This window comes from Cyprinus carpio, chromosome B20 (assembly GCF_018340385.1).
Source record: "Cyprinus carpio isolate SPL01 chromosome B20, ASM1834038v1, whole genome shotgun sequence".
Classification (NCBI taxonomy): domain Eukaryota; kingdom Metazoa; phylum Chordata; class Actinopteri; order Cypriniformes; family Cyprinidae; genus Cyprinus; species Cyprinus carpio.
In genome coordinates this window covers 22173931-22197474 of record NC_056616.1, presented here as the reverse complement: position 1 = coordinate 22197474, position 23544 = coordinate 22173931, and the positions used below count along the sequence as shown (strand labels likewise).

At 34.3% G+C, this 23544-nt stretch overlaps 2 protein-coding genes and 1 long non-coding RNA gene across 3 annotated transcripts in view; 2 read left to right on the top strand and 1 right to left on the bottom strand.

The window, feature by feature from the left end:
• slc24a4b (solute carrier family 24 member 4b) overlaps positions 1-2342 on the top strand; it is a 33376-nt gene extending 31034 nt beyond the window's left edge. Inside the window, exon 17 of the mRNA XM_042746921.1 lies at positions 1148-2342. Within this exon, the coding sequence (XP_042602855.1) occupies positions 1148-1297 (150 nt within the window). The 3' untranslated portion in view covers positions 1298-2342. The remainder of the gene's footprint in view (positions 1-1147) is intronic.
• Positions 2343-13792: 11450 nt separating this feature from the next.
• LOC109112813 (transmembrane protein 121-like) overlaps positions 13793-23544 on the bottom strand; it is a 43134-nt gene continuing 33382 nt past the window's right edge. Inside the window, exon 2 of the mRNA XM_042746889.1 lies at positions 13793-17461. Coding sequence (XP_042602823.1) covers positions 14603-15553 — 951 coding nt within the window. The 5' untranslated portion in view covers positions 15554-17461 and the 3' untranslated portion in view covers positions 13793-14602. The remainder of the gene's footprint in view (positions 17462-23544) is intronic.
• LOC122141050 overlaps positions 21002-23544 on the top strand; it is a 64572-nt gene continuing 62029 nt past the window's right edge. Inside the window, exon 1 of the long non-coding RNA XR_006157513.1 lies at positions 21002-21446. This is a non-coding gene — a long non-coding RNA (uncharacterized LOC122141050). The remainder of the gene's footprint in view (positions 21447-23544) is intronic.

Below are 23544 nucleotides of genomic sequence, written 5' to 3'. Positions count from 1 at the left end.
GCAAGCTGTAGACTTTTTCTGTGACTTCTGCTGAAAAGTTATTAACTCTTGAATGACAGGTGTGTTGATTTGGAGGAAATCTGGATGCACAGATATCGTGTGGGTCTGTTCATAATTAAATAATTTCCCTGTTAATTCTGGTATCACAGTTTTGATGATTAAAATAAATACTTATCCTTAACTAGAATTTTTGATGATTGTGTAAGTGTGGAGAATATTATACATTTATTTAAAAAAAAAAAAAAAAAAAAAAAAAAATATATATATATATATATATATATATATATATATATATATATATATATATATATATATATAAACACCTGGATAAATAAATCAAAGAATAATAATACAAAAATCAGTTAACATATATTATAAATGTTAGAAAAAAATTTACTACATAGGGATTGTATTTTTGGTTTTTATTTTATGTGCTGAATGTATTTTAAAGAGTCAAATTGTAAATTATTTTAAATAAATCATAAATAATAAAACATCAGTTAATAAAAATGGATCCATTTAAACTAATATTGAGTTTAGCACCTGATAATATAATGACGATAAAATGAAATATTTATTTATACATTTATTACAAAGTGATTGGCATATGCTAAAAATGAATATTGCATTTTTGTCTGAATAATTTGTAAAATTGTAAAACTAAATCGTAAAATTGTCGATTCTTTTAAATCAAATACTAAAAAAAAAACAGTTATGCAATTTAAATTTTAATATTCAGCTTAACACTTTAATATAGAGATGACAATAGTTTAAAATAGAAAGTTATTTTTTTAATGGTAAAGTGATTGACTATTGCTTGAATTGAATATTGAATTTTTAGCTGCTGAATATTTTGTAGTCAAAAAAAAAAAAACATCAAAAAAACAAAGAACATCAGTTTATAAGAAAATGAACAAATGAAACTATTGTTATGAAGTGAGTGACTATTGCCTAAACTGAATATTATATTTTATTTGTATTTGGTGAAAATGTTTTGATTATTAAATTGTAGATTCTTTTAAATAAATGTAAAAATCGATTCATAAACAATAAAATGAAACTGTTGAATGGGAAATGGGAATATTAACAAACAAAAGCAATATGTAAGTGATTAAAGCTTCTTACCTGTTTTTTCTGTTCACTGCAGATTCTTGGGATTCATCTGAACGGGTGGAAGCTGGACTTCAAGCTGGGCGTCTATGTGCTGGTGCTATACGCCATCTTCCTCTGCTTCTCCATCATGATCGAATACAACGTCTTCACCTTCGTCAACCTGCCCATGTGTCAGGAAGACTAGACTCCGTATCCCAGAATGCACCGTCCTGATGTCACGAGCTCCAGAACAATCATCACCTCAGACTTTATTCAAGCTCCTTTTATTCGACTCATCTCACTGTGGACGGACAAACGGATACGATCTTCTACTTCAGCTCATTTTCCTGATTCTGACCCCAGAAAGAGGAACTTCTCCTCGGCAGCTCTTCTCTTCCAGTTGAGATCTTTAATATCTCAGAATGCATGGCAAACACGGAGCGTATGGACGCCTGGATAAGCATTCGTCCTTTTCTACATGCCTACACTGATCTGTTTCTTTCTAACCACTGAATCTCTTCATGAAGTCTTTATTGATCACACAACTGTGAATTCTTTTGCAGCATATTGCTTTTTTGGCTTAGAAATAAGCTAAATATTTAGAAATGCAAGATAAATTAACATTTTCTGTTAGTACTGTGTCCTATAATCAGGTCATCCATGCTAATCAGTGCAATCTCATTGGTCTAAAACATCTGCATATTAATCAGCAGCAGTGTCGCAGCGTCGACTTTCATTGCAGACGGACTAATTACTTTTCATTGGAAGCGTGTCGTGCCTGATTAGGACACATGCATGGTTATTCTGCATATTTTTTTTCATAATCAGTATTTTTGATCTTGTTTTTTATTTTTTAGTAGAAATATCTAAACATCCTTAAAACAAGATAAATTTACTTGGAAATATTAAGACATCGAGTTTTTAAGAGTTTGCAAAGAATATATCTTCAATTAAGTTAATTTTAATTAGTTTCTAACATCATTTGCAAATAGTTTTAAGCATAAACTCGAATATTTAGTTTTAGAATTATGTCAACAAAATATTAATAATAATATTTAGAAATTCAAGAGAAATAAAAATATTGCTTGTCATCCATTGTTATTGTAATAAAGAGTAAAAAAAATCTATTTCAAATTCAAACTCCTTATATTTTTACATTATTGGCAAATTGTTTAAAGCTTAAACCTGACCTACACTGAAAAAAGTGTGTCATTCATCCAATTAAAAAAAATAGGGTTATGATTCACATCTATATTTTTTAACTTGAGCCAATGAAAAATAAATAACTTGCCCTTAGGCAAGAAAAATCAACTTCAAATTTTGTTTTAACGATATTTAGATATTTTAGAAAAACAGACATAAATACTGATAATAAATCTTTTTTTTTGCATATAAATTGTAGAATTTGTGCATTTTTAATCACAAAAAGCAATGTTCCTGTTTCATGATTTTAGGAAGTTTTGCCGTAGCCTCTTTGAGGGCTATGTGAATATAAACTTGCCTATAAAGAGATTCAATAATCATATTTATTTATAGATGAGCATCTGTGATGTGGTTTCTGGTGGTTTTGGTCTGGTCTTATGCTCTTGAGGGGCTCTTTTATTGTGAAATGTAGAAATGAGCACTTTAAAGCAAGTGAGTGAGCGGTTGGGTCTCGGTCAGAAGTGCTTTCCTCTGTCAGACGTGTGTGTTTGTGTGTAGCTGTTTTTGTGTGTGTATTTGTGCATATCAGGGGAAGATCTTCAGACAGACTCTCATCTGACCAATCCACACACGCACTGCAAAAAATCAGATTCTTCCTCTGTATTTTTGTCTTGTTTTCCGGTACATATTTCTAAAAAAATCTTTAAACAAGATACATTTACTTGAGAAGCAAAATGACAAGATATGAAGTCTTGTTTTCTGAAAAAAAAAAAAAACAAGAAAAAAAAACCGACAAAACTAAATGCATTTGAAATAACTGCATTTTGAGATATATATATATATATATATATATATATATATATATATATATATATATATATGTATAGATATAGATATAGATATAAAAGACTTGAGAAGCAGAATGATGACTTTTCATTTTCAACTGATCAGATCTGAGTTTAAGCTTGAAACAAGAAAAAATATTTTCCATTGGCAGATTTTTTTTTTCTTAAGCTTAAACTCACTCGCTTTTAATATTTTTTTTTCACAAAATAAAATAAAATAAAGTGAGTTTTTGCTTAAAACAAGAAAACATATGTAAAAATTACATATTCAGAAAACATGATTTGAGATGCAAAGTGACTTAAGTTAGGCCCTGTAAGTCTTGTTTTTTGTTTTTTTTAAGTATCAAAATTAATTGAGTTTTTTAGAGTCGGAAATCTTATTTTCTGACCCCATTGTTTTAATATTAGTTCATTAAAATATTAGGTCTTGTTGTCTTTCAAAATTAAGTAAGTTTAAGCTTAAAACTTAAATAAATACATGTATCTGCCAGTGTGGTCAGAAAAAATAACTTAATTCAAAGGGAAAACAATTATTTATTTATTTTTACCCTGTTGACAGGTATTTTTTCTTGTTTTAAGGAAAAACTCAAATTTTTCATGAAACAAGACTTAATATCAAGTCATTTTGCTTCTCAAATAAATGATTAGAGATTGATTTAAGAATGTATTTGTTCTAGAAAACGAGCCAAAAACACAAAGGAAGATCATTTTTTGCAGTGTGAACACAGCCATCATCAGCACACGCCTGCGACTGCAGTGCATTGTGGGACATTCCACAGAGGTGATCTCTGGACAGTCGTCTCCATGGCAACCACAGCCCTTGCCCGACCCGGCAGCTACAGAACCAAACCTCGGCGGAGATGTTTTCCCATCATGCAGGTCCAATAGTGACTCAAAGATTGTGAAAATCCGCAGCTGTTTTTGTGTCGGGAGAACTGGGTTTATGCAATATAAGCACTGCACAGAGTCCGGACGTCATTTTTTTTTTATGAATGTTGGAAGTGAAATAGCAATAGGATGTGGACTTGTAGTGGACACTATGCAGGGAGGATGTGGCTGTGCTCTCCAGGGCATTAACGTCCTCCTCACAGGGCGCTTCCAGACTCAAACACAGACTAATGAGCCGCCCTGAACTTCTGCGAGGAAGACGAGCTTCAGTGAGAAGTGATGGAGACGGTGAAGGTGTTTATTTTTTGGTTTAAGCGCGTCTTGCGGATCCTCCAAACTCAACTTCATCCAGAGACAGTTACCATTGTTCCTCTTGACTTTTCGCACAGACACTTCATGTACAGTATATGCATTTCTGACTGATACAGGAACATTTAGAGAACAAAACCAAGCATAGATGAATATTCACTAGTGCCATTTTGTAATAAAAATGGGGTTAAATCTCACAAAAACATGTCCATGGTATATTTCACCCCAAATCAAAAGCTGACGTTGTATTTTGCACATGAAGTCTGTTTTTGTGCCATTAAAAATGGTTTATTGTGACACTGATTTAAAGAGAATTAAGCACATTACCCCCTCAAACTCTCATTGTTTCAATGTTTTACCCCCATTTTGGTTTATTTTATAATTATAATGTATTGAAGCCTGTTTCCACCCAAGAATAATTGTGTCTTTTATCTCACAATTTTGACCTTTCCCCCAGAATCTTCATTTAAATCTTACAATTCTGACCTTTTTCCTCAGAATTTTGTTTACATCTTGCAATTCTGTTTTTTTAATAATTAAAAAGGAAAAAAATAAGACTTTTTATCTCGCAATTCAAACTTTTTTTTCTCAAAATAGCAAGTTAATATCTTCACAATTTATATGTTTATATGTCACAGTTCTTTCTTTCTGAAGAACTGCATGAAAAAAGTCTGAATTGTCAAATATATTGTCCATATATATATATATATATATATATATATATATATATATATATATATATATATATATATATATATATATATATATATATATATATGTTTGTTGCTTTACATACTACGAATTCATGGGAAATGTGTATAATTCTCATGAAAATAATGTTGCCATGCAAAAACTCTTGGTTCTTAATAATAGACTTAATTTTCTTTATGCAAAATATAATATCTTTATTTACTTTATTTAATTTTGGGGTGAATGTTAACCTGGACATTTTCTAGACCGGTTTTGAAAGATTTACCCTATAATGCACATGTTGATAATGCAGACTTTTACAGCTATTGGAAGTCATTTGTTCTTTAGATAATTTGTACATACAGTACGTTTGAGATGCTTTGATCATGACTGATTTACCATCAGTTGAACTGGTGGGCTCTTCATTTGAGACTTGACACAAACATTCTCTGTCTACCAACACAATGATCACATATCTGTTTATGAAGTCACTTTTTTAACTATTAAAATTCAAATGGCATAATTGTTGTACCTTTACATATTGTGGATTGTATGGGAACTTACAAAATAAGTGCACACACACATTCAATACGTGTATGAACTGCGACCCCATGCACTGTGACCTCAATGTGATGTAGGATTCATGTCAATGATTATAATAATAAATGTATGATGATCAAAATATAAATGTATCTATATTTCATGTTAGTTACTATAAACCATAACTGAATACATCTGTAACACGTATATGAATGTATTGTCATGCTTTAATGGACATATCCAACCAATGCATTTTACTGTAAAGCAATAACATGAGAGAGAAAAAAAGATATATAAATATATATGTGAAAAGAATGATTCCTGTACACTTGTCATATGAAACTTTGAGAAAGGAATGTTGAAAATATGTCACAAATTAAACGATACCATTTATACCCGTTTCATAGTTTTTGTGGCCTGCGCTGTGTTTTAAATGAGCTCTCTCTGTGTGTGTGTGTGTGTGTGTAATGCGACGTGAGTAAAGGAGTTCACCCGAAAATTAAAATTTGCTGAAAATGTGCTCACCCTCAGGTCATTCAAGATGTAGGAGTTTGTTTCTTAATAAGAACAGATTTGGAGAAAAGTTACATCGTTTGCTCATCAATGGATGCTCTGCAGTGAATGGGTGCCGTCAGAATGAGAGTCCAAAGCTGTGCTAGCTGATAAAAACATCACAATATTCCACACCATTCCAGTCCATCAGTTAATGTCTTGAGAAGCTAAAAACTGTGTGTTTGTACATAAGAAACAAATCCTTTAAACCACCTCTTCTAGTCCAAAATAATCCATAATAACGCTTCCTCCACTGAAAAAGTCCTTCTCCTGTGTGTCTCACATCATTTTTTTTGTTTCTTCTGTTTTAGACTGTTTTGGCTTGTATATACAATGACTTACACTATATGGACAAAAGTATTGGGATACCCTCTTCTTTAGAACAGAAAAAGGCACTTCCAAAACTGTGGCAACAAACATAATTCATGTTTTCAAAAATTGTATTTCCATCTCTGTTGCAACAGTTTGGAAGTGTTTAAAATGACTGTATCCATTTGTACAAGCCATTAGTGTTTGGTGATGATTTTTTTTGCTTAAGGTCTGCATTTAAAGTCACAGCAGAGGTGTTCAGCCATTTCTTTCTGGACCTTACCTTATACACAGAGGCATTGTCATGTTAGAATAGAAAAGGGTCCTGTCCAAACTGTTGCTATAAAATAAGATGCACACAATTACCTAGAATATCATTATATGCTTAAACATCAAGATTTGTACTCATGGAAATTACTGAAGTAGTCAAACCAGTTCATTAGAAGGGGTGTCCCAATACTTTTGGCAATATAGTGTATATTCTCCCTTGTATTCCTCAAATGTTTATCCTTGTTTCTACGGCTTAACCTAAGCTTTATGTTAATGCATTGAAATTAGTTACCCAATAATAGGCTAACAGTGCACTGAATCCCAAAATAAAACAAATCCATCTTCTCCATCATATTTCAAATGATCGGATTCATTGACCAGCAGGTGGCAGACTAACATCACTGTTTGATTTACAGAGCCTCCCAGTGTTAAATCACTGGATATGAAGTATTGTACAATATTTGCATTCTTAAGTCTCACTTAAGTGTCTCAGAGCTTCTATATTAAATACAAAACTCCTAAACCAAGTGGCATTTGCTTTAAAAAAAAAAGAAAAAAAAAAAAAGATCTCAAGCACAGATTGCCACAAAAAATTTACAAAAATTAAACAGCATTTGAGCACCGATGAGACTTGCTTTTTGATAATTTATCTATTGCAACAACATCCAGACATTTGAAAGTGTGACTTTAAGTGTGCAAATATGTTTATTTTTTTTTTTGGTGGGGGGGGGGGGTACTTAATATGCATTAATTATATGTGACAGAATAAATGCATTGGAATCAAATTTTATGCTGTCTGTTTTTGTAAACATCTTTGACTTACCGTTTAAAAAATCTCCTGAGTGAGCCTCGTCATCATCTGTGCTTTTAAAACTGAATGATGTTTGATTTAATGGAGTATTTGTATGTGAGAGTTATAAACCATCTGCAAGAGCTAAACTCCCTCATTTTTTCAGGTAAAACCTCTTATTAAGGGAGCAATTCAGCAGCTGTCAGTGTTGGAGCATTTGCTCCATAATTACAGCAGTTTGACTGGTAAAGCTGCGATTCTGCTCTACCAGTCAAGCAGATATAACAGCCTGCTAGGTTACTATGTCAGGCCTTTTCCAGCATTATACTGCCTCTAGCTGAATGACTGTCATTTTCATAAATGCATATAATTTTTCATATATGGCCACTTTATTTATTTATATAGATACATAAAAAATCACACTAGAGCAGACTTGTATTTATTTATGTACATACAGATCACATTATTTTTCCATAAATATTTATTTTTTGTTTTTATTTAGTTATTTACATAAATATAGCATTCAAGCACACCTGTGTTTATACTTTGTTTGTTACTGTTAAAATGACTTTTAATGTATATATTATCATTGTTTTTACCCTCGACCAAGACTTCAAACGGTAAACTTCACAAAAAGCTTAAATCCAAGATAATTAAAACCATGTGACCAGTAATGGCATTGCAATTTTGAATCCGCAGAAGTACAAATAAGTGACCCGAGCATTAAATCAACAAATACGATAGGAAAATAATATGACAGTGTAATGAGAGTGTTTAAAGACGATAGAGATCAAATGACTTTCTCCATCTGTGATATTTGCTCTGAGCTCAAATCAAACTCTTCCATTTCATTCTGAGTGACTAGACTCACACTAGGGGTTTGGTGCTAATAAGAGGATCTCTTGGTTTCTTTTGTGCTAATGAACCTCTGTAACAACCGGATGACCCATGCACTTTTCATGTTTGTCTGTGGTTATCAATGTTGGAGATTAACTATAGTTACATGTACCGGAGTTATATATATAAGTATTACTCTTGTCTTTTACAGTTACTGAGAAAAATGTGTAATTAAATCACAGTTATATGTATGAAAATGTAAACCATTACAAAGGATGTTACATCTGAATATTTACGCGCACACACACACACACACACACACACACACACACACAAAGAGAGAGAGAGATGTAATTGCATTGACTGCTCTAAAATATGAGACACTAATATTTCAGGAGTTTAGGATGTGGAGTAGGACACATGTTTATTCAGTTATTGTTTTATTTACTATTTGGGTTTATATATATGCTTATTATTTTTTTTTTAATTAACTGTTTTTTTCTCCAAGGCATTGTTTGATGTTAGTGTTTCCTGTCATAGCTATGCAAAGATTTGATTTCAAAAACAGTATCATAGCTATTAAACTATATAATATATTTTTAAATGTTTTGGTGGCTGTGTTTTAAAATGACATTTTTCTAATCTTAGTTCAAGTGATGAAGTGATGAAAATGAATAACAGCTGAAAACATTCATTAGAAAAGTAAACAAATCTAATCAGTTACATACTCTCATAAAGTAACTGTAATAGTTACACTACTCGTTACATTTTAATTAGGGTTATTTGTAATCTGTAAGCTATTGCATTTCCAAAGTAACCTTCCCAACACTGGAGGTTATCTAGTCGCCTAACTACCTTTCTCAAGTACAGTTCCTTTCATTTGTAAAGGCTTTGTTAAAAGAAAAGAAAAAAGAGAAAAGAATACATCTCTAAACAAGGTTACTTCTGTGATGCAAAATAAGATGTATTCCGCATAGTTAAAGTGCCCCTATTATGGATTTTTGAAAATTACCTTTCATCCAGTGTGTAACAGATCCTGCAAAGTTTTAAATCTGAAAGTGCACCGTGTATAAAGTTATTATCTCTCAAAAGAAAGAGTCGACTCTGAATCAAACAAGTCGCTTTTAAAACGAATCCCAAGCTGTTTCATGTTGACATTAACATGAAACATTAGCATATTGCCCACCCACTTGTTTCGTGTTGGTCTGAATGAAAATGCTAATTCATTCTTTGCCACTAGATGCCGCTTTTGAAGTGTAAAATAGCAGTTTCCACAGTAACGTTGTACACAAAGCAGCGCTGCGCTCACAAACGCTGATTTATCAGGCATCACAGACATGATCCAATTGGACCAATCACCAGATTAGCGTCACGCAAAGGAAGTGTTTGGAAATATGAATCGTTGAGCGAATCTTTTGGGAGCAAGTTAAATGCATATTATAAGACAATGAAAGTGTTTTTTGGCCTTGCATGCATGACAACCTGTTGTTGGGGACTCCCAAAACCAAAATATGAGCCTTTCATTACCCATAATAGGGACACTTTAATGTCTTCCATATGTAGGTTATGCTATAAAATCATTTTTATGTTTGTATAGCCTAAAATCATGGTACTGCAGGTCACACTTGATTTGCAATGTAAATTTTTCGTTCCATAAACTTAACCTTGAAATGTTGAAATTATCCATTTTAAACAAAAGTTACAAAGAATGTGTGATGCATGTAGACAATTAGTCTTGATTCGCACAATCTAATTATACTTCTGTCCTTCTAGCAAGAAATAGCACCAAACAAAACCTGACAACCTCACAAGACACATTTCAGTTCAGTTATCGTTTGAACGTACCTGTCATGGTAGACTTCCCAAGTGAACCATTTGCAATTCTGGATTAGTTCCATAAGTTGCCTTAAAATACTAAAAATGGCAGAATTCCCTTCCACAAAACTGTTTAACCTTTGACTGCTGAAGTTAACAAATCATGATGGTGGATCCTGAGCGCTCTAATGGAAGCCTGTGGATGTTTGGTATGATGGAGTTCATGAGCATTAGTGTTGGAGGATGCCCAAGTCACACATTTACGGCTGAGTATGTGATTGCAGGAAGCTGCCTGAGTTTTATTAATGCAAATTGCTTTTTTGATATTGTGCTGCATCACTGTATTGAAATCCATAATGTACGCGAGAAATGTTGTCAGTAAGCTGGAAGCCTGAACACTCAGCGTTCCCATACCTTTTAATAAATGAATATCTGTGACTTTTCCAGTCATTCAAGATTACTGGATTTTTAAAAAATAAAAATCATGTGTAGTTTGCAAGTACTTTTATCATATAAAAAGATATAATAACTATTGAAATGTCCTTTTTTAATCATGATTTTATTAAAGCTTATGAATATATTCATATGATTTAAGATGGCTTGGAAATCGCAATTTTAAAAATGTCATTTATGATTAGTTGGTTTTATCTGGATTACAGGATTAAAAGTCATATAGTTTGTAATCAACTTTTATGTAAATATGTCCTTTTTTAATCATGATTTTAAAATCATTGTATGCATATCAGGGTTATTATAATTAATTGAAACTCTAATTAAAACTACAATTTAAAATAAAAAATAGAATTAAAACATTTTACTTTAACCTTTTGTACTAAAATAGCTCAAACTATTTATAAAAATAACAAAAATGACAAAAACCTTAACAAAATATAAAATTAAAATATGAAAATTAAAATGAATTAAAAATAATTTAAAAAGTATATCACAGTACACTAAAATAACACTGATGCATACTGTATATTCAAATGATTTAATTAAATCATAATTTAAGTTTCATAAATGTTCTGATATTTGCAGGTTTCCTTTGCCAGAAGTAACCTGTGCAATGCAGTATTTGCTTTTATGAAGAGTTTAATCTATTAAAACACATGACTGACACCCAGTATCATTTCTTCAATCCTGCGCTGTAATGCTTTGGGCTCTTTTGAAAGTGCAACCGGTTACATTTGCAGTGAAAAGATGATGAAATGCAATGCGAACATACTTATCATGCATTGAGAATGCTTTTTTTCTAATGCATTATATATACAGGCCTCAAGTCAAGTGTTAAAATCTTTCTCTCTTTGTCATTTTTTGAGCACTAAACACACATTTGAAGGCTTGCGACCTTTTGACTGGTTTTAGAGTGAGGCTGAATCTTTAATGCTGTAAAGCAAATGTAAGAATGTCTGAGGGGTTGCTGACATCTGAACTAGGTTTATTGATGCATTTCGAATGAAAGATGATGTTCCTTCATCTCTTTGCTCTTCACTGTGAATGATAACAAGTATGTGTCTGAACATTATGCACAGAAATCAATTCCTTTCAATTCTTTTTACAATACCACATGCTTAATATTTGCACACTCGCATATTTGTCTAATTACTCTTTACAATTTATAGTATGGGATTAAATACCGTGGTAAACACCCAAAGTACTAAATTATATATCATAGTGTAATGCTGTATTCGCACCATAGGCTGTTTTGAGCTGAAGGTTAAGACTGAATCTTAAATATTTATTGAGGTAAAAATGTTTTTGCACAGTAATAGATGTACTCAGATGTAGCCGCTGCATCCACGTCTCAAACAAATAGACGTGAATGTTCTTAGATTAATGGTATGTTGTATTCTAGCACTGAAATATTTCCCTATTAGATTCTGACATGCAATAGCAAAAATAGATTTTGTTGTTAATGTTGTTGCTGTTAAAAAAAAAAAAAAAAAAAAAAAATTGGTCAAAAAATAATTTTGCTTAAGTATCAGTTTCTCCTTAAATTAAATGATATTTATTTAATGAATTTATACATGCAACACTGTAAAAATGATTTTATGCAAAGCTGTATAAACAAAGCTGTAAATAAAATGATTGAAAGCACATTCTTTATACTTTGAAATGTCATGATTCACTAAATATGTTACCTTGCTCCTTTTTTGTAATGATTCCAATTTTGGTGTTTCCATCAAATTAAATTTACAAAAGTGATTTTACATGCTTAGGAAACATATTAAATGTTTAAAAGTGTCTGTTTTAATGTTTCAAATAACTTTTGTGTAAAATGCCAAAATATGGGTGAAATAATATCCCATCATCATATACAGCATAACAAATATAACAGATATATAAAATATAAAAATGTTTTAAAATATATAAAATAAGTGATCATACAAATTGGTCTTGTTCTAAATATTTTTTGTTAAATGTATTATTGTTACACTGAATGTCATTTTAGTGTGTGTCTTTTGTAAATGTATGTTAGTTATTATTTTTTGCTTAGAAAAAAATAAAACAAGGCATTCTAATGTACGGAGAAAAATATTAAAGTTGTATTATTAACCTTTTATTGTTTTGAAAAACACTTTTTGCCTTAGATCCTCATTTTTCAGTAAAACTATCTTTTAAATAGTTGATCTGTGAACAACAGAATATGTTTAACGTGTCAAAGATGCAGCAAACAAAAATGTGTGGCACAAATGTGTTTTACAGTATTTATACAATTATAAAGTTTTCAATGTTGCACATCTTGACCACCTTGAAATTATAATCACAGTCATTCTCATATGTACATGTGTGTAATGCTAAAAGACTATTATAGTTTTGGGGCATGTGTCTTCTGAATATCTCTGTCTCTGGTACGATTCAGAAAAACAAGCAATCAGTGCTGTGTTTTTTCTAAATAGTATTAAAGTAATTGGTATGTTGCCATTTGAAACATTGTACCGTAGAGAGAAATTCATGCTGTCAGATGGTGGGTGGACGCTAAAGTAGAGAAATTCTCAAAAAACACAATACGCAGCGGAGTCAACATCAAGCAAGACCGCCCACCATATGCAGGTGGCAATAAATTAATGTTGCTGAAATAGAATATATCAGGTTGCTACATATGCTGAATAAATCAGACGTGGATGGTAAATGGTTTTTGCATTCGCACGGCGTACAGAGGGAAGGCTGTTTAATTCCGCAGTGTCCAGGCCTTAGAGTTTTAGAAATCAGTTTCATGCTGTGTGGCTTCAGAAAGGTGAGTCCCTGCTGATGGGGGCCACGTGTAATTTATTTCATTTTCCCAGATGCCATTTACCCTTCCATCCGCTTCCGCAGACACAGTGTGTTTACTCAAACATTAGAAGAACTGATTTAAACAAGGGCTGAGATGGAAACGCTGTGATCCTCTGTTCATGTGGAGAAAATGTGTGGGGTGGTCGGCCAGCACAGGGGTTGCCAGGTCTGCGTAACAAAACTGGCCCAGTAAATAGCCCAGTGACCATATCCAAACTCGATCAGAACTCGAAATATGGTGTTGCCATACCTAAAATACATATTTCACAGCAATTGCTATGCAAATTGAAAACTGCTATATTGTAGTGTTCATAAAGACAGCTCAAAGGCTCCTTATCCATGGCCGTCCTTCAAAAAACTTAACATCTACCACAGTTTTATCATTTGTAGAAATATTTCAATTCAAATATAATTTATGAAGTACGTCAAACCATTAACTCGTGGGGTGGGGGGGGTGCAATCTTGGCAACCCTGGACTAGCAATTCTTGTTAGCATAAAAACACTTTGCAGATGTAAAAAAAAATCCATTTTTTTTTTATTAAATACAACTGAATCCTCAAACAAAAATGTAAAAAAGCAAGTACACAAGTGGTATATAGAATAATTATCATAACAATGATAGCAATAATAATCCATATACCAACCAAGTGGTAGTGCATTCACTGACTTTTTCCTAAACAATTCCATAAAGGTCATTGCACACAAATTTCTTACTTTTTCCTCTTATTCTCATTTCTTTAAATGCCAACACATCATAATACACAAGCACAAACACATACTGCAGGCATGTAGGACTACTTCCCAACATTTGGTCATAAACATCAACCTGACCTAACTAGTTCCCTCAATGATAAATTCATTGCATTCTTTTTCCATTCCCCCATTCATTACTTGCAAGAGAGAAAATATCTGATGCACCTCAACAACAGGAAGTCACACACAAAAAAGTGGATGGAAACAGTTTGGTCTCTCAAACAAGTATTTTGCACCACAGTCATTTTGCTACTGTACAGAAAGAAAACAGCACTTGGTTTTTCATTGCCAATTGTGGTGAACGAATTATAAAACACTGAATGTTTTTCTTTGAACAACACAGCTCATATTTGGTTGATTTACCTCAGTCCACAACAGGATGCAGCACCTTATAATGCTGGACCATAAAACAGTTTATCATTTCTTATCTGGTGGTTTGAATGCTTCTTGTTGGCTCCAAGTCAAACAAAATCCTTCCTTTTGGTTCCTTGGTCATGTATCCATAATCTCCCGTGCTGGAGTGGGTTCATGTGGGAGGCTCGTAGCATTCGGAAGAGCTTGTCCATGTCCCACCGAGTTCTGCTGGACTTCCATGGGAATTCCGGTTGCGTTCTCTCGATTTGGGAATTCACGTGACTGTTTCCGGTACTCGAGAAAGGTGCATGCCTTGGTCGCGATGGCCACCACGTTTTTGCCAACGAAGATGGTGGAAACCCGGCTGTCCTGGAAGAGCACCATGTTGACGCCACGTATGAAGATAGTGACGATGTTAATGGTGACCAGACTGAGTAGAGGATAGAGCATCATCTTCTGAGGGGAAACGTGGTCACCCTGCACGCTGATCTCGCTCAGGGACACACAGGGAAGAATCAGAAGCAAAATGTAGCAGTAGAAGAACATCAAACCTTCCGCCCAAATGGGCAAACCCGTCCGCTGTGGCTCCCAAAGATTTGCCTGCATGTCCAGCAGGTCCAGCAAGTCCAAAGCCACCCAGAAGAGCCGACCCCTCATGTCCTCCTTCCTCCGAAAGGTACGGACATATTCCATGCTGTCCAGAGCCACCAGAACCAGGTAGAGGCCTGGCACACAAATGGACAACAATAAAGTCAAAGCCTTCCGGGCAACAGTCTCCAGACTCTTGCGATCAGCCTTACAATTCTGGAAGACAAAGTAAAGCTTGATCTCCAGCACGAAGATATAGAGGAACCAAAGGATCATGGCGTATCCTCGTCGAGCCGTCCGCACTTCTGCTCCAACCCAAACCGCAACATACCGGAGAACAATAAGAAAGCAGACATCCCCAACAAGGACAATGATGCAGACACCGATCTTTCGTGGCCCCTGATTCTGCTCCACCAGGTAGGCATCCATGAAGGCCATGCTGGTCATGATGACAAAGGTGGTAAGACACACATGCCGCTTGTCCGGTGGTGGCAACACCATGCTGAGGGCCACCACCACATGCACTCACTCACAGCAATGTCGTCCACTCTGTTGCACTTGGTTTCGAAGGACTCCTGAAGTTGCAGGTCGAGCTTTGCAGGACTGGTTGGAGCGGTTGTTTTTCAACCCTTTGAAGGCATTTGCATTTCCATTATTTCGAAAACTTGACCCAGGAACAAAGTAAAATGAAATTACTCTCCCAAAAAGCCAATTGCTTCCAACTGACAGTTTGATTCACACCGCTTTGCTAAGGTTGTATTGATTGTAAATCTGAGGAATAGTGTTTAATGGTACAAAGGGCCAAAAAGGTATACAGTAGGGCTACTCTGCAATGGCAATGCAACTCTTGAAGACTGAAGAGACCTAGTTTCACGATCTCGGTCTCGGCAAATGATTCTTCTTCGATTGATTGTAAATCTGAAGAAGCAGTGCTAAATTATACAAAGTTCCAAAAAAGGTCTAGAGCATAATTATTTTTTCAATAGAAATGCCACTCTTGAAAACCGAAGAGACCTGTTTCACAATCTTGGACTTGGCAGATGGTTCTTCTCTGATGCACTAAATGGAAGAGAAATCTGCCTATTAATCAACAGGGTCAAGCTTTAATGTGCTGGTTGGAGTGGCTGCCTTTTCAACCCAGTTCTGCTAACTTTGAAGGCATTTACATTTCCAATATTTTATAAACCTGATGCAGGAACAAAGTAAAAAGAACTTAAAAGGAGGTGCTTCCAACTGACAGTTTGATTCACTGCTTGACGAGGGTTGAACTGATTGTAAATCTGAAGAAATAGTGTAAAATGATACAAAGTTTTAAAAAAAACCAAATCAGAATTACATTTCAATGAAAATGCAACTTTTGAAAACCAAAGAGACCCATTTTACAGTCTTGGTTTTGGCAGATGATTATTCTCAGATTAATTGTAAATCTGAAGAAATAGTGTAAAATGATACAAAGTTTTAAAAGAATGTCTAAAGCAGAATTACGTTTCAATAGAAATGCAAACCAAAGAGAACTGTGAAAACCTGTTTCACAGTCTTGGTCAGACTTGGCCTATAAATCAGCAGGGTCAAACTTGGCTGGTTGGAGGTGCTGCTTTTTCAACCCAGTTCTGTGAATTTTGAAGGCATTTGCATTTCCAATATTTTGTAAACTTGAACCAGGAACAAAGTAAAAAGAACTTATCCTACCAAAAAGCCAATTGCTTTCGACTGACAGTTTAATTCACACTGTATTGTAAGAGTTGTATTGATTGTAAATCTGAAGAAATAGTCTTAAATGATACAAAGAGCCTAAAAGGTCTAGAGCAGGGTTACTTTGCAATGGAAATTCAACTCTTAAAGTACCGAAGGGACTTGGTTTCACAATCCTGGTCTTGGCAGATGATTCTTCCCCAATGCACTAAATGGAAGAGAAATCTGCCCATAAATCAGCGAGGTTGTATTGATCCTGTTAGACCGCAAGCCTGCCCGACCTCAGCATTCTTGATGAGACGTTATAACTTTCCTCTTTCACGGTCATGTGATTGGAAGGTAATGTGAGGATACATGGCCTTTCCCGGATACTTTGCATGCATTTGCTGGATTGTAGGTCAGAGTTATCCAGGCTAAGTACGGTTGTGGTAGGTTATTTTTCTTGTAACAGGAATCTAACTGAGAAAATCAAGCACAGGAACTGAATGTTCAGACTGTAGATACTCAGCAATTACCGAGCAACATTTGTTTGCGTCTGCCAATGTGTAATTGCTCAGCAGTGGAAGATTGACTCTTGAGGGTTGGTGGTCTTCATCCATAGATCATTCGGACACGGGGTCAGTGGCTCCAGGGGCTCCACATCTGTCTATGGCTCCCCCAGGGGGAATCTCTTTTACTGGGCTTTAGTTTCATCCTCGCCTGCTCTTCTGACACAACCTGGAAAGAGAGGAAAGAAAATGAGCTGTCAGCACAAAGTTGATAATACATCACGGCTCACCGCTTGGAGCCAAGGCATATCCGGTCCTGCCATTGTGTCAGCGTCATTTAAAGACATGTGATAACAACATTGGGGAAATACACTGTTACATGGCCACTTATTCATTTGCACTTTTTAATAAACCAGGGGATGCTCACAAAACTGCACAATCCTGTGCAACAAACCAAGACAATGTTCCAGCATTGATTTAAGCTTCACATGCAGAAGAGTGGAAGCCAAGCAGTGCCAAAATGATTTCTTCTTCTTTTTTAGGTCTTGTTTTCCATTACAAATTTCTCAACATTTTTAAATCAAACATTTTTAAGGATACTTTAGAAGGAAAATGACTTGTTTCTGGAAAAGTCTTGTCTCTTAAGAAATTAGAAAAAATGTATATACAAATACTGGTAGATATGCTGATAAGATGTTTTAAGCATTAATTTACTTTATTCTGATATTTTTGTCTTTTTGTTTCTTAACTAAAAATCAGTTTTTGCAGTGAAAACTGTGAGAGAAAAAGCTCAAAGGGTCTGTGAGGATCCACTCAAACCTTTTTAGTTTTTGATGTTTGAAAGATACAGATTTTATAATTTGGACTTTTATTTAACATGTCATAAGTGCATGTCTTTTTTTATGAAATGTCTATGAAATGTCTTTGATCTTTGATATTAATTTAATCACAGATAAATATTTTATTGCTCAAAACTGCCTTTTCATCACACACCAGACATGACTGGGTTCTCAGTTTTGTTTCCTTTAAGTATCAACTTTGTTTCTGATGTTTCTCATATAATTCCTTAGAAAAAAGTGAAAATAGATTGACATCCAGTAAGTGTAGAGGCATAAAATGAATGTGAGTAGCAGTTCAGATCATTTGATCTGGGAAGAATTGGATTAGAAGTGTTGTGTTCACACTGTGTCTGGTATGAGATTGCAAACGCTGGTATCTTGGCAGAAGTAAACATGGCTTCAGACATAGTTGAAACTCTAGAGGAGATTACTTGGGTATTTTTTCCTGAGGACCAGAAGTAAAAAATTATTCTCAATTTACATTTGCTCTCAATTTAATCTAATTTCTCTCAAGGAGAAACAATTTAGCTATTAGGGGGATCACATTTACTTTTCTACAGGATCATTGAGCTTGAAAGTTGGCTGAAGCAAAAGGTGAGATTCGATTATGGTTGAAAGACATATCTAAGGAACACACTCTTGTAGTGATTCACAAGGCAACAAATTAACACAAAAACTTTTTTTTGTTTGTTTGTTTTTTTTTACTCTAAGAAAAAGATGTTCTTTTTAAAGGCTAATGTTTTAACAAATGTAAGTATGGCTTGTATGGCAAAGAATGAAGACATTTCTAATCATGCATTTGATGGATTTATGCAGGTCAATAAACTTCCATCATTAATAATTCAAGCTGAGAGACTGTGGAACAGTGTTTGGAGATCCATTTAGACCGACCTGTTTAATATTCACAAACCGAGCCGCTGGCGTTTGTCTGATAGCCAAGGTCGCAGGAGTGCTAATCAACACACTGGGCTGACATTTCACTAAAATTAATCACAAATAATGAAAACTTGATACAAGCTCAATCTCATCTGCTCGTCTCATCCCACATTGTAGTATCAATCTGAAAAATGGAAGAAAAACAACAAAGATGTTACTGGAACTAAGACCAGTTATTTGAGTGTGTTTTTAATGCCGACCATCAAGAGATGTGTTAAGCTCTCTCTCTGTCATGTCCAACACAATCTTATTAGCATTTGGCAGAGCACACAGATAGCAGACATAGATCTCATTTCTATGCCTGTCAGCTCAGAACGGGGGCAGATTTAAATCAATGTAATAGTCTACAGAATGATAGATACTTCACTCTGATCCAGCCTAAAAAAACATGAATATGCTCCTTAAATAAGAAAATTTTTTTTAACTTTACTCATCAAACAATACGCTTCTTTGCATACTAATTTTATATCTTCATAAACTAACTGTGTTTCAACAATTGACTCATTTGTGTCTACTTTTATTTCAACAAAGGAATTTTAAGAGAAACATCTGTGACAAAGTTTTTGCCAAAGCCCTTGAAGATGGATGAAACAAATCAACTGACAGCAAACCAGACAAACGTTCCAACTGTTCAAACTTGGCTGCGTGAAAACTTAATGTCCCTTCGATGTAACTTCCCTCACAGTGAAGACAAGATTATATTGAGCACAGCTGTTCTCAGACAGGAGCTGTTTCACTGACAAAATCCCATATTTTTATCGCTGCCTGAATTAAAACAATGAATTATGAAATACATCCTCTTTCAAGGCCCTAATGCATAATGAAAAATTCTTCAATATTCATAAAGACATGTAGCCTAATTTAAAAATGCACTTTGTCAGTTGTCCTTTTCTGTATCAAGTACTGCAAAATGACTCAAACTCGGATTAATTGCCAGATCTGTTGCTCTCAGAGACTAAAAGTATCCTGATAAAACCTAATTAGTAAAAATTTAAAGAAACTTCTTTTTGTTCATAAAATCTTATGGGACCAATCAGTGATCATTCATTTTAAATGTATCATGCAAAATTGAAACTAAGAGTAAAGTAGTCATTTAGCAGAAAGCTTTTATCCAAAGTGTTTTACAATCTACAGTAATAACAAATCAAAATAACACTGATCATTTGCTCACTAACAAACAATGATGTGTTTCCATATAGTTATCAAAAGACAAACAGCAAGAGCTGGTTGAAATCACCAGTGCCTATTAATTTGAGAATGCACCGCACAGGTTTTTATCAGTCCATCAGTAAACAAAATCGTGTGTACAAGCTTCTGAAAAAGAACCAGCCGCATTTGCCAAAGTTTGCGGGGTTCACAGCATCAAACATTTGGAAGATATCCAGGAGTTTTATTGGAGACAAGTAAACAAGATATTCATGAGCAGAACTGAATATTAGAGATAACGGGGCCAACCAGTTTGTGCAGCGCTGAGCGATCTCATGAAAATACATGGACCCCACAGGTGCAAAATACATTCTGGTGTGAGAAACTGATGTGGTTTATTGCTTTTTAAGTGAAAGCATGAAAAATAAGCACTGTAATTATGTAGTTTACATTGACATTGACGCTATTATTAAGGAAGTCATGCTAAAATTTAGACAAAAAGAGCATCAAAGACTGAAAGTGTATTTTTATCACTCACTGAATACAAAGTGTGAGGAATTTCTGAGCAAATCAGCTGTTTGAAAGTTTTAGCAGGTCTGATAATAGCTGATCCCAGCTATGTACAGAGCCATGAATATATTACTGTTGCGGTTATTAGTCTACTTATTTGCTATTTTTATGGAAACTTGTTTCTGCCACTTATAAAATAAGTAAATAAAAAGATAAATGCACCTTTATCTCATAATTATGTCATTTTTTTTTTTTTTTTTTTTTTTTTTTTTTGTAGTGTGAATTAGTATTTAGGTTCAGAGCGCACCTTTTCTTTACAAATGCTAGTTCTCATGACGTCACGCAAAGGCGCGTGCCTGGTAAATTAATCTTTTCATCCGTCGTAATAATTTGTAAAATTAAACATAATATTTTAACATTAAAAGAGTATTATACATATCCAGTTGATGTTAAGGTCTGTATGGTAATTAATATGTTTTACATTTTATTAGCTTTCTAACTTACACTGCATGTTAATATCCATTTGTGCACCCGCTGGTTCGCCGTTGCTGGTTTGTGCATTCGTGTTTGTTGAGCGCGTGTGTGAAAAACCTAACAATTAACGAGCTGATTAAAAATCTCATACTCGTATTAAATAAGCCAAACCCTGGTGCTTAGAGCGAACTTTTGTTTTATGATGATATGATGCGGGAGAGATCTTCAGTTACCAGCTTTCCTGACTGTTGTTATACGATCAAGAATCTTGAAGACGCGGAAAACACTTGTTTTGTCTCCACTCTTAAGGTAAGATTTTATTAAAATATGTACGTGATAGTGCTGTGTTGCTCAAAAGTTGATTAAAAGAACTTTAGGTGTACGCAAAAACACGATTATAATTTGATTGTTCATTTGATTGTTTGCTTTGGCAGACTGATTAAACAAAATATGACAGGCATTTTTGGTTTCAGTATAAGTGATTTTTATTTACATTAAATATCCAAAGTAACATACAACATAATTTTCAAAAACATCTGTATTTAAAGGATCTCTCTCTCTCTCTCTCTCTCTCTCTCTCTCTCTCTCTCTCTCTCTCTTAATATCTATGTAGTTGTAGTTGTATGTAGTTAAATTAACAAGAAACCATAATGTTCAACAACATAGGCAACAACATCTCTATTGAAAGGTTAAAAGCTAAAACTCATAAAAGGAAATGCAACAAAATATGTGACAACATGCCCCAGTATAAAATATCTATGCCTCGAGATCACAGTTCAGCATTTGAGTTTAAGCTCTCTATTAAGTTGACATGATTTGGTTTTATTGTGTTTGCTTGTTTAATTATATATATATATACGTTATATATATATAATATATATATATATATATATATATATATATATATATATATATATATATATATATATATATATGTGTGTGTATATATATGTATGTATTTATTAGTGTGTATAAAAGCTCATATTTATAAATTACTATAATGTATAGTCCACTTTGCTCTCAGAAATAGGAGTGTTTAGCTGCTTTAGACATCCAAAGACAGTTTCTTGCTTTCTAAATGGCCATTTTTGGCCGAAATAAACTGCAATGTGGACCAGATTTTATGTCCATAATAAAGCATCTAGCAGCCAGAGAAGTTTAAGAACGTCCAGCTTAGTGAATCATCTGGCACTGATGCCAGTGTTTAGACATCACTGCAGTCACTGCCTCCATATTCAACACTAATGAAGCCCACAGCGTGCGTCTGTGTCTCAGCAGCTTACAGTATGTAAACGGTTTGTCAAGGAAGTATGCAGTCGGTTTGTCAAGGAAGTATGCAGTCTCCATTACGTGAACATGGCTTCCAGATGCTATGCTGGCACTTCTGTTGGCATAGCAGATGTCCCCTGACATCCATTTATAATTGTAAAGGCTTTCTCTGACTTTTCATGCTGAGAGAAGATGCAAGATGTCTGTTTTAAGCAAACACACTAATATGGACTTTCTGGAGCATTACAGCATCATGAAGTGAAAAGACATTTCTGAAGTGTTAAATATTCAATGGAAAACTCTTTCCTGTGGCCCGTGAGGACGTCCTAGCCTCGTGTTTATAGCTAGTGTGTCTGTTTGCTCTCAGCTAAATATACGACTTGTGATTTTTCTTAAGCCAACTGTGCCAGCTGTTGACCCGAGGGCCAGTTGTTTTACTCCCTCAGCACAAATCATTTTAAATGTATATTAATTCAAAGGCATTAGCAAGGTCATGAAAATGTTGGCACACTAGGGTGCTCTCATTTAGTCCTGTGTAATTATTCATGGCTTATTCTTATTCGGTCACTTGGATGATTGTTTTTTTGTAGGCCAAAACCTGTAAGTGAGTTTGTATTTTAGTACTTCTGGTTCTGTCATTGCAAAGTCAGTGAGTTTTGCCTGAAATAAGATCTATGGTTAGCATAAGTTCATGATATTTTCATGTCTTATTCTACAACATAAAATATATACCCCTTGTGATTTCATTAAAGCTTTTACTTGTTTTGAAAAAGGAGGTTGTTAACAAGTGGCTTAATGGGATTCCAGAGGATATCGAGGACATTACTTTTTGTAAGCGAATTATGTTTTTGGGCACAAATCCTACATGTTTTGTTCTTTAAAAGGATACACCACCCCAAAATGAAAATTATGCCATTAATCACTTACCCCCATGTCGTTGCAAACCTGTAAAAGCTTTGTTCGTCTTCAGAACACAATTTACTTATTTGGCAGTCTATGGGACAGTCACAAGCCTCCCGGTTTTCATCCAAAATATCTTAAATTGTGTTCTGAAGACGAACAAAGCTTTTACGGGTTTGGAACGACATGGGGGTAAGTGATTAATGACAAAATTTTTATTTTGTGGTGGAGTATCCCT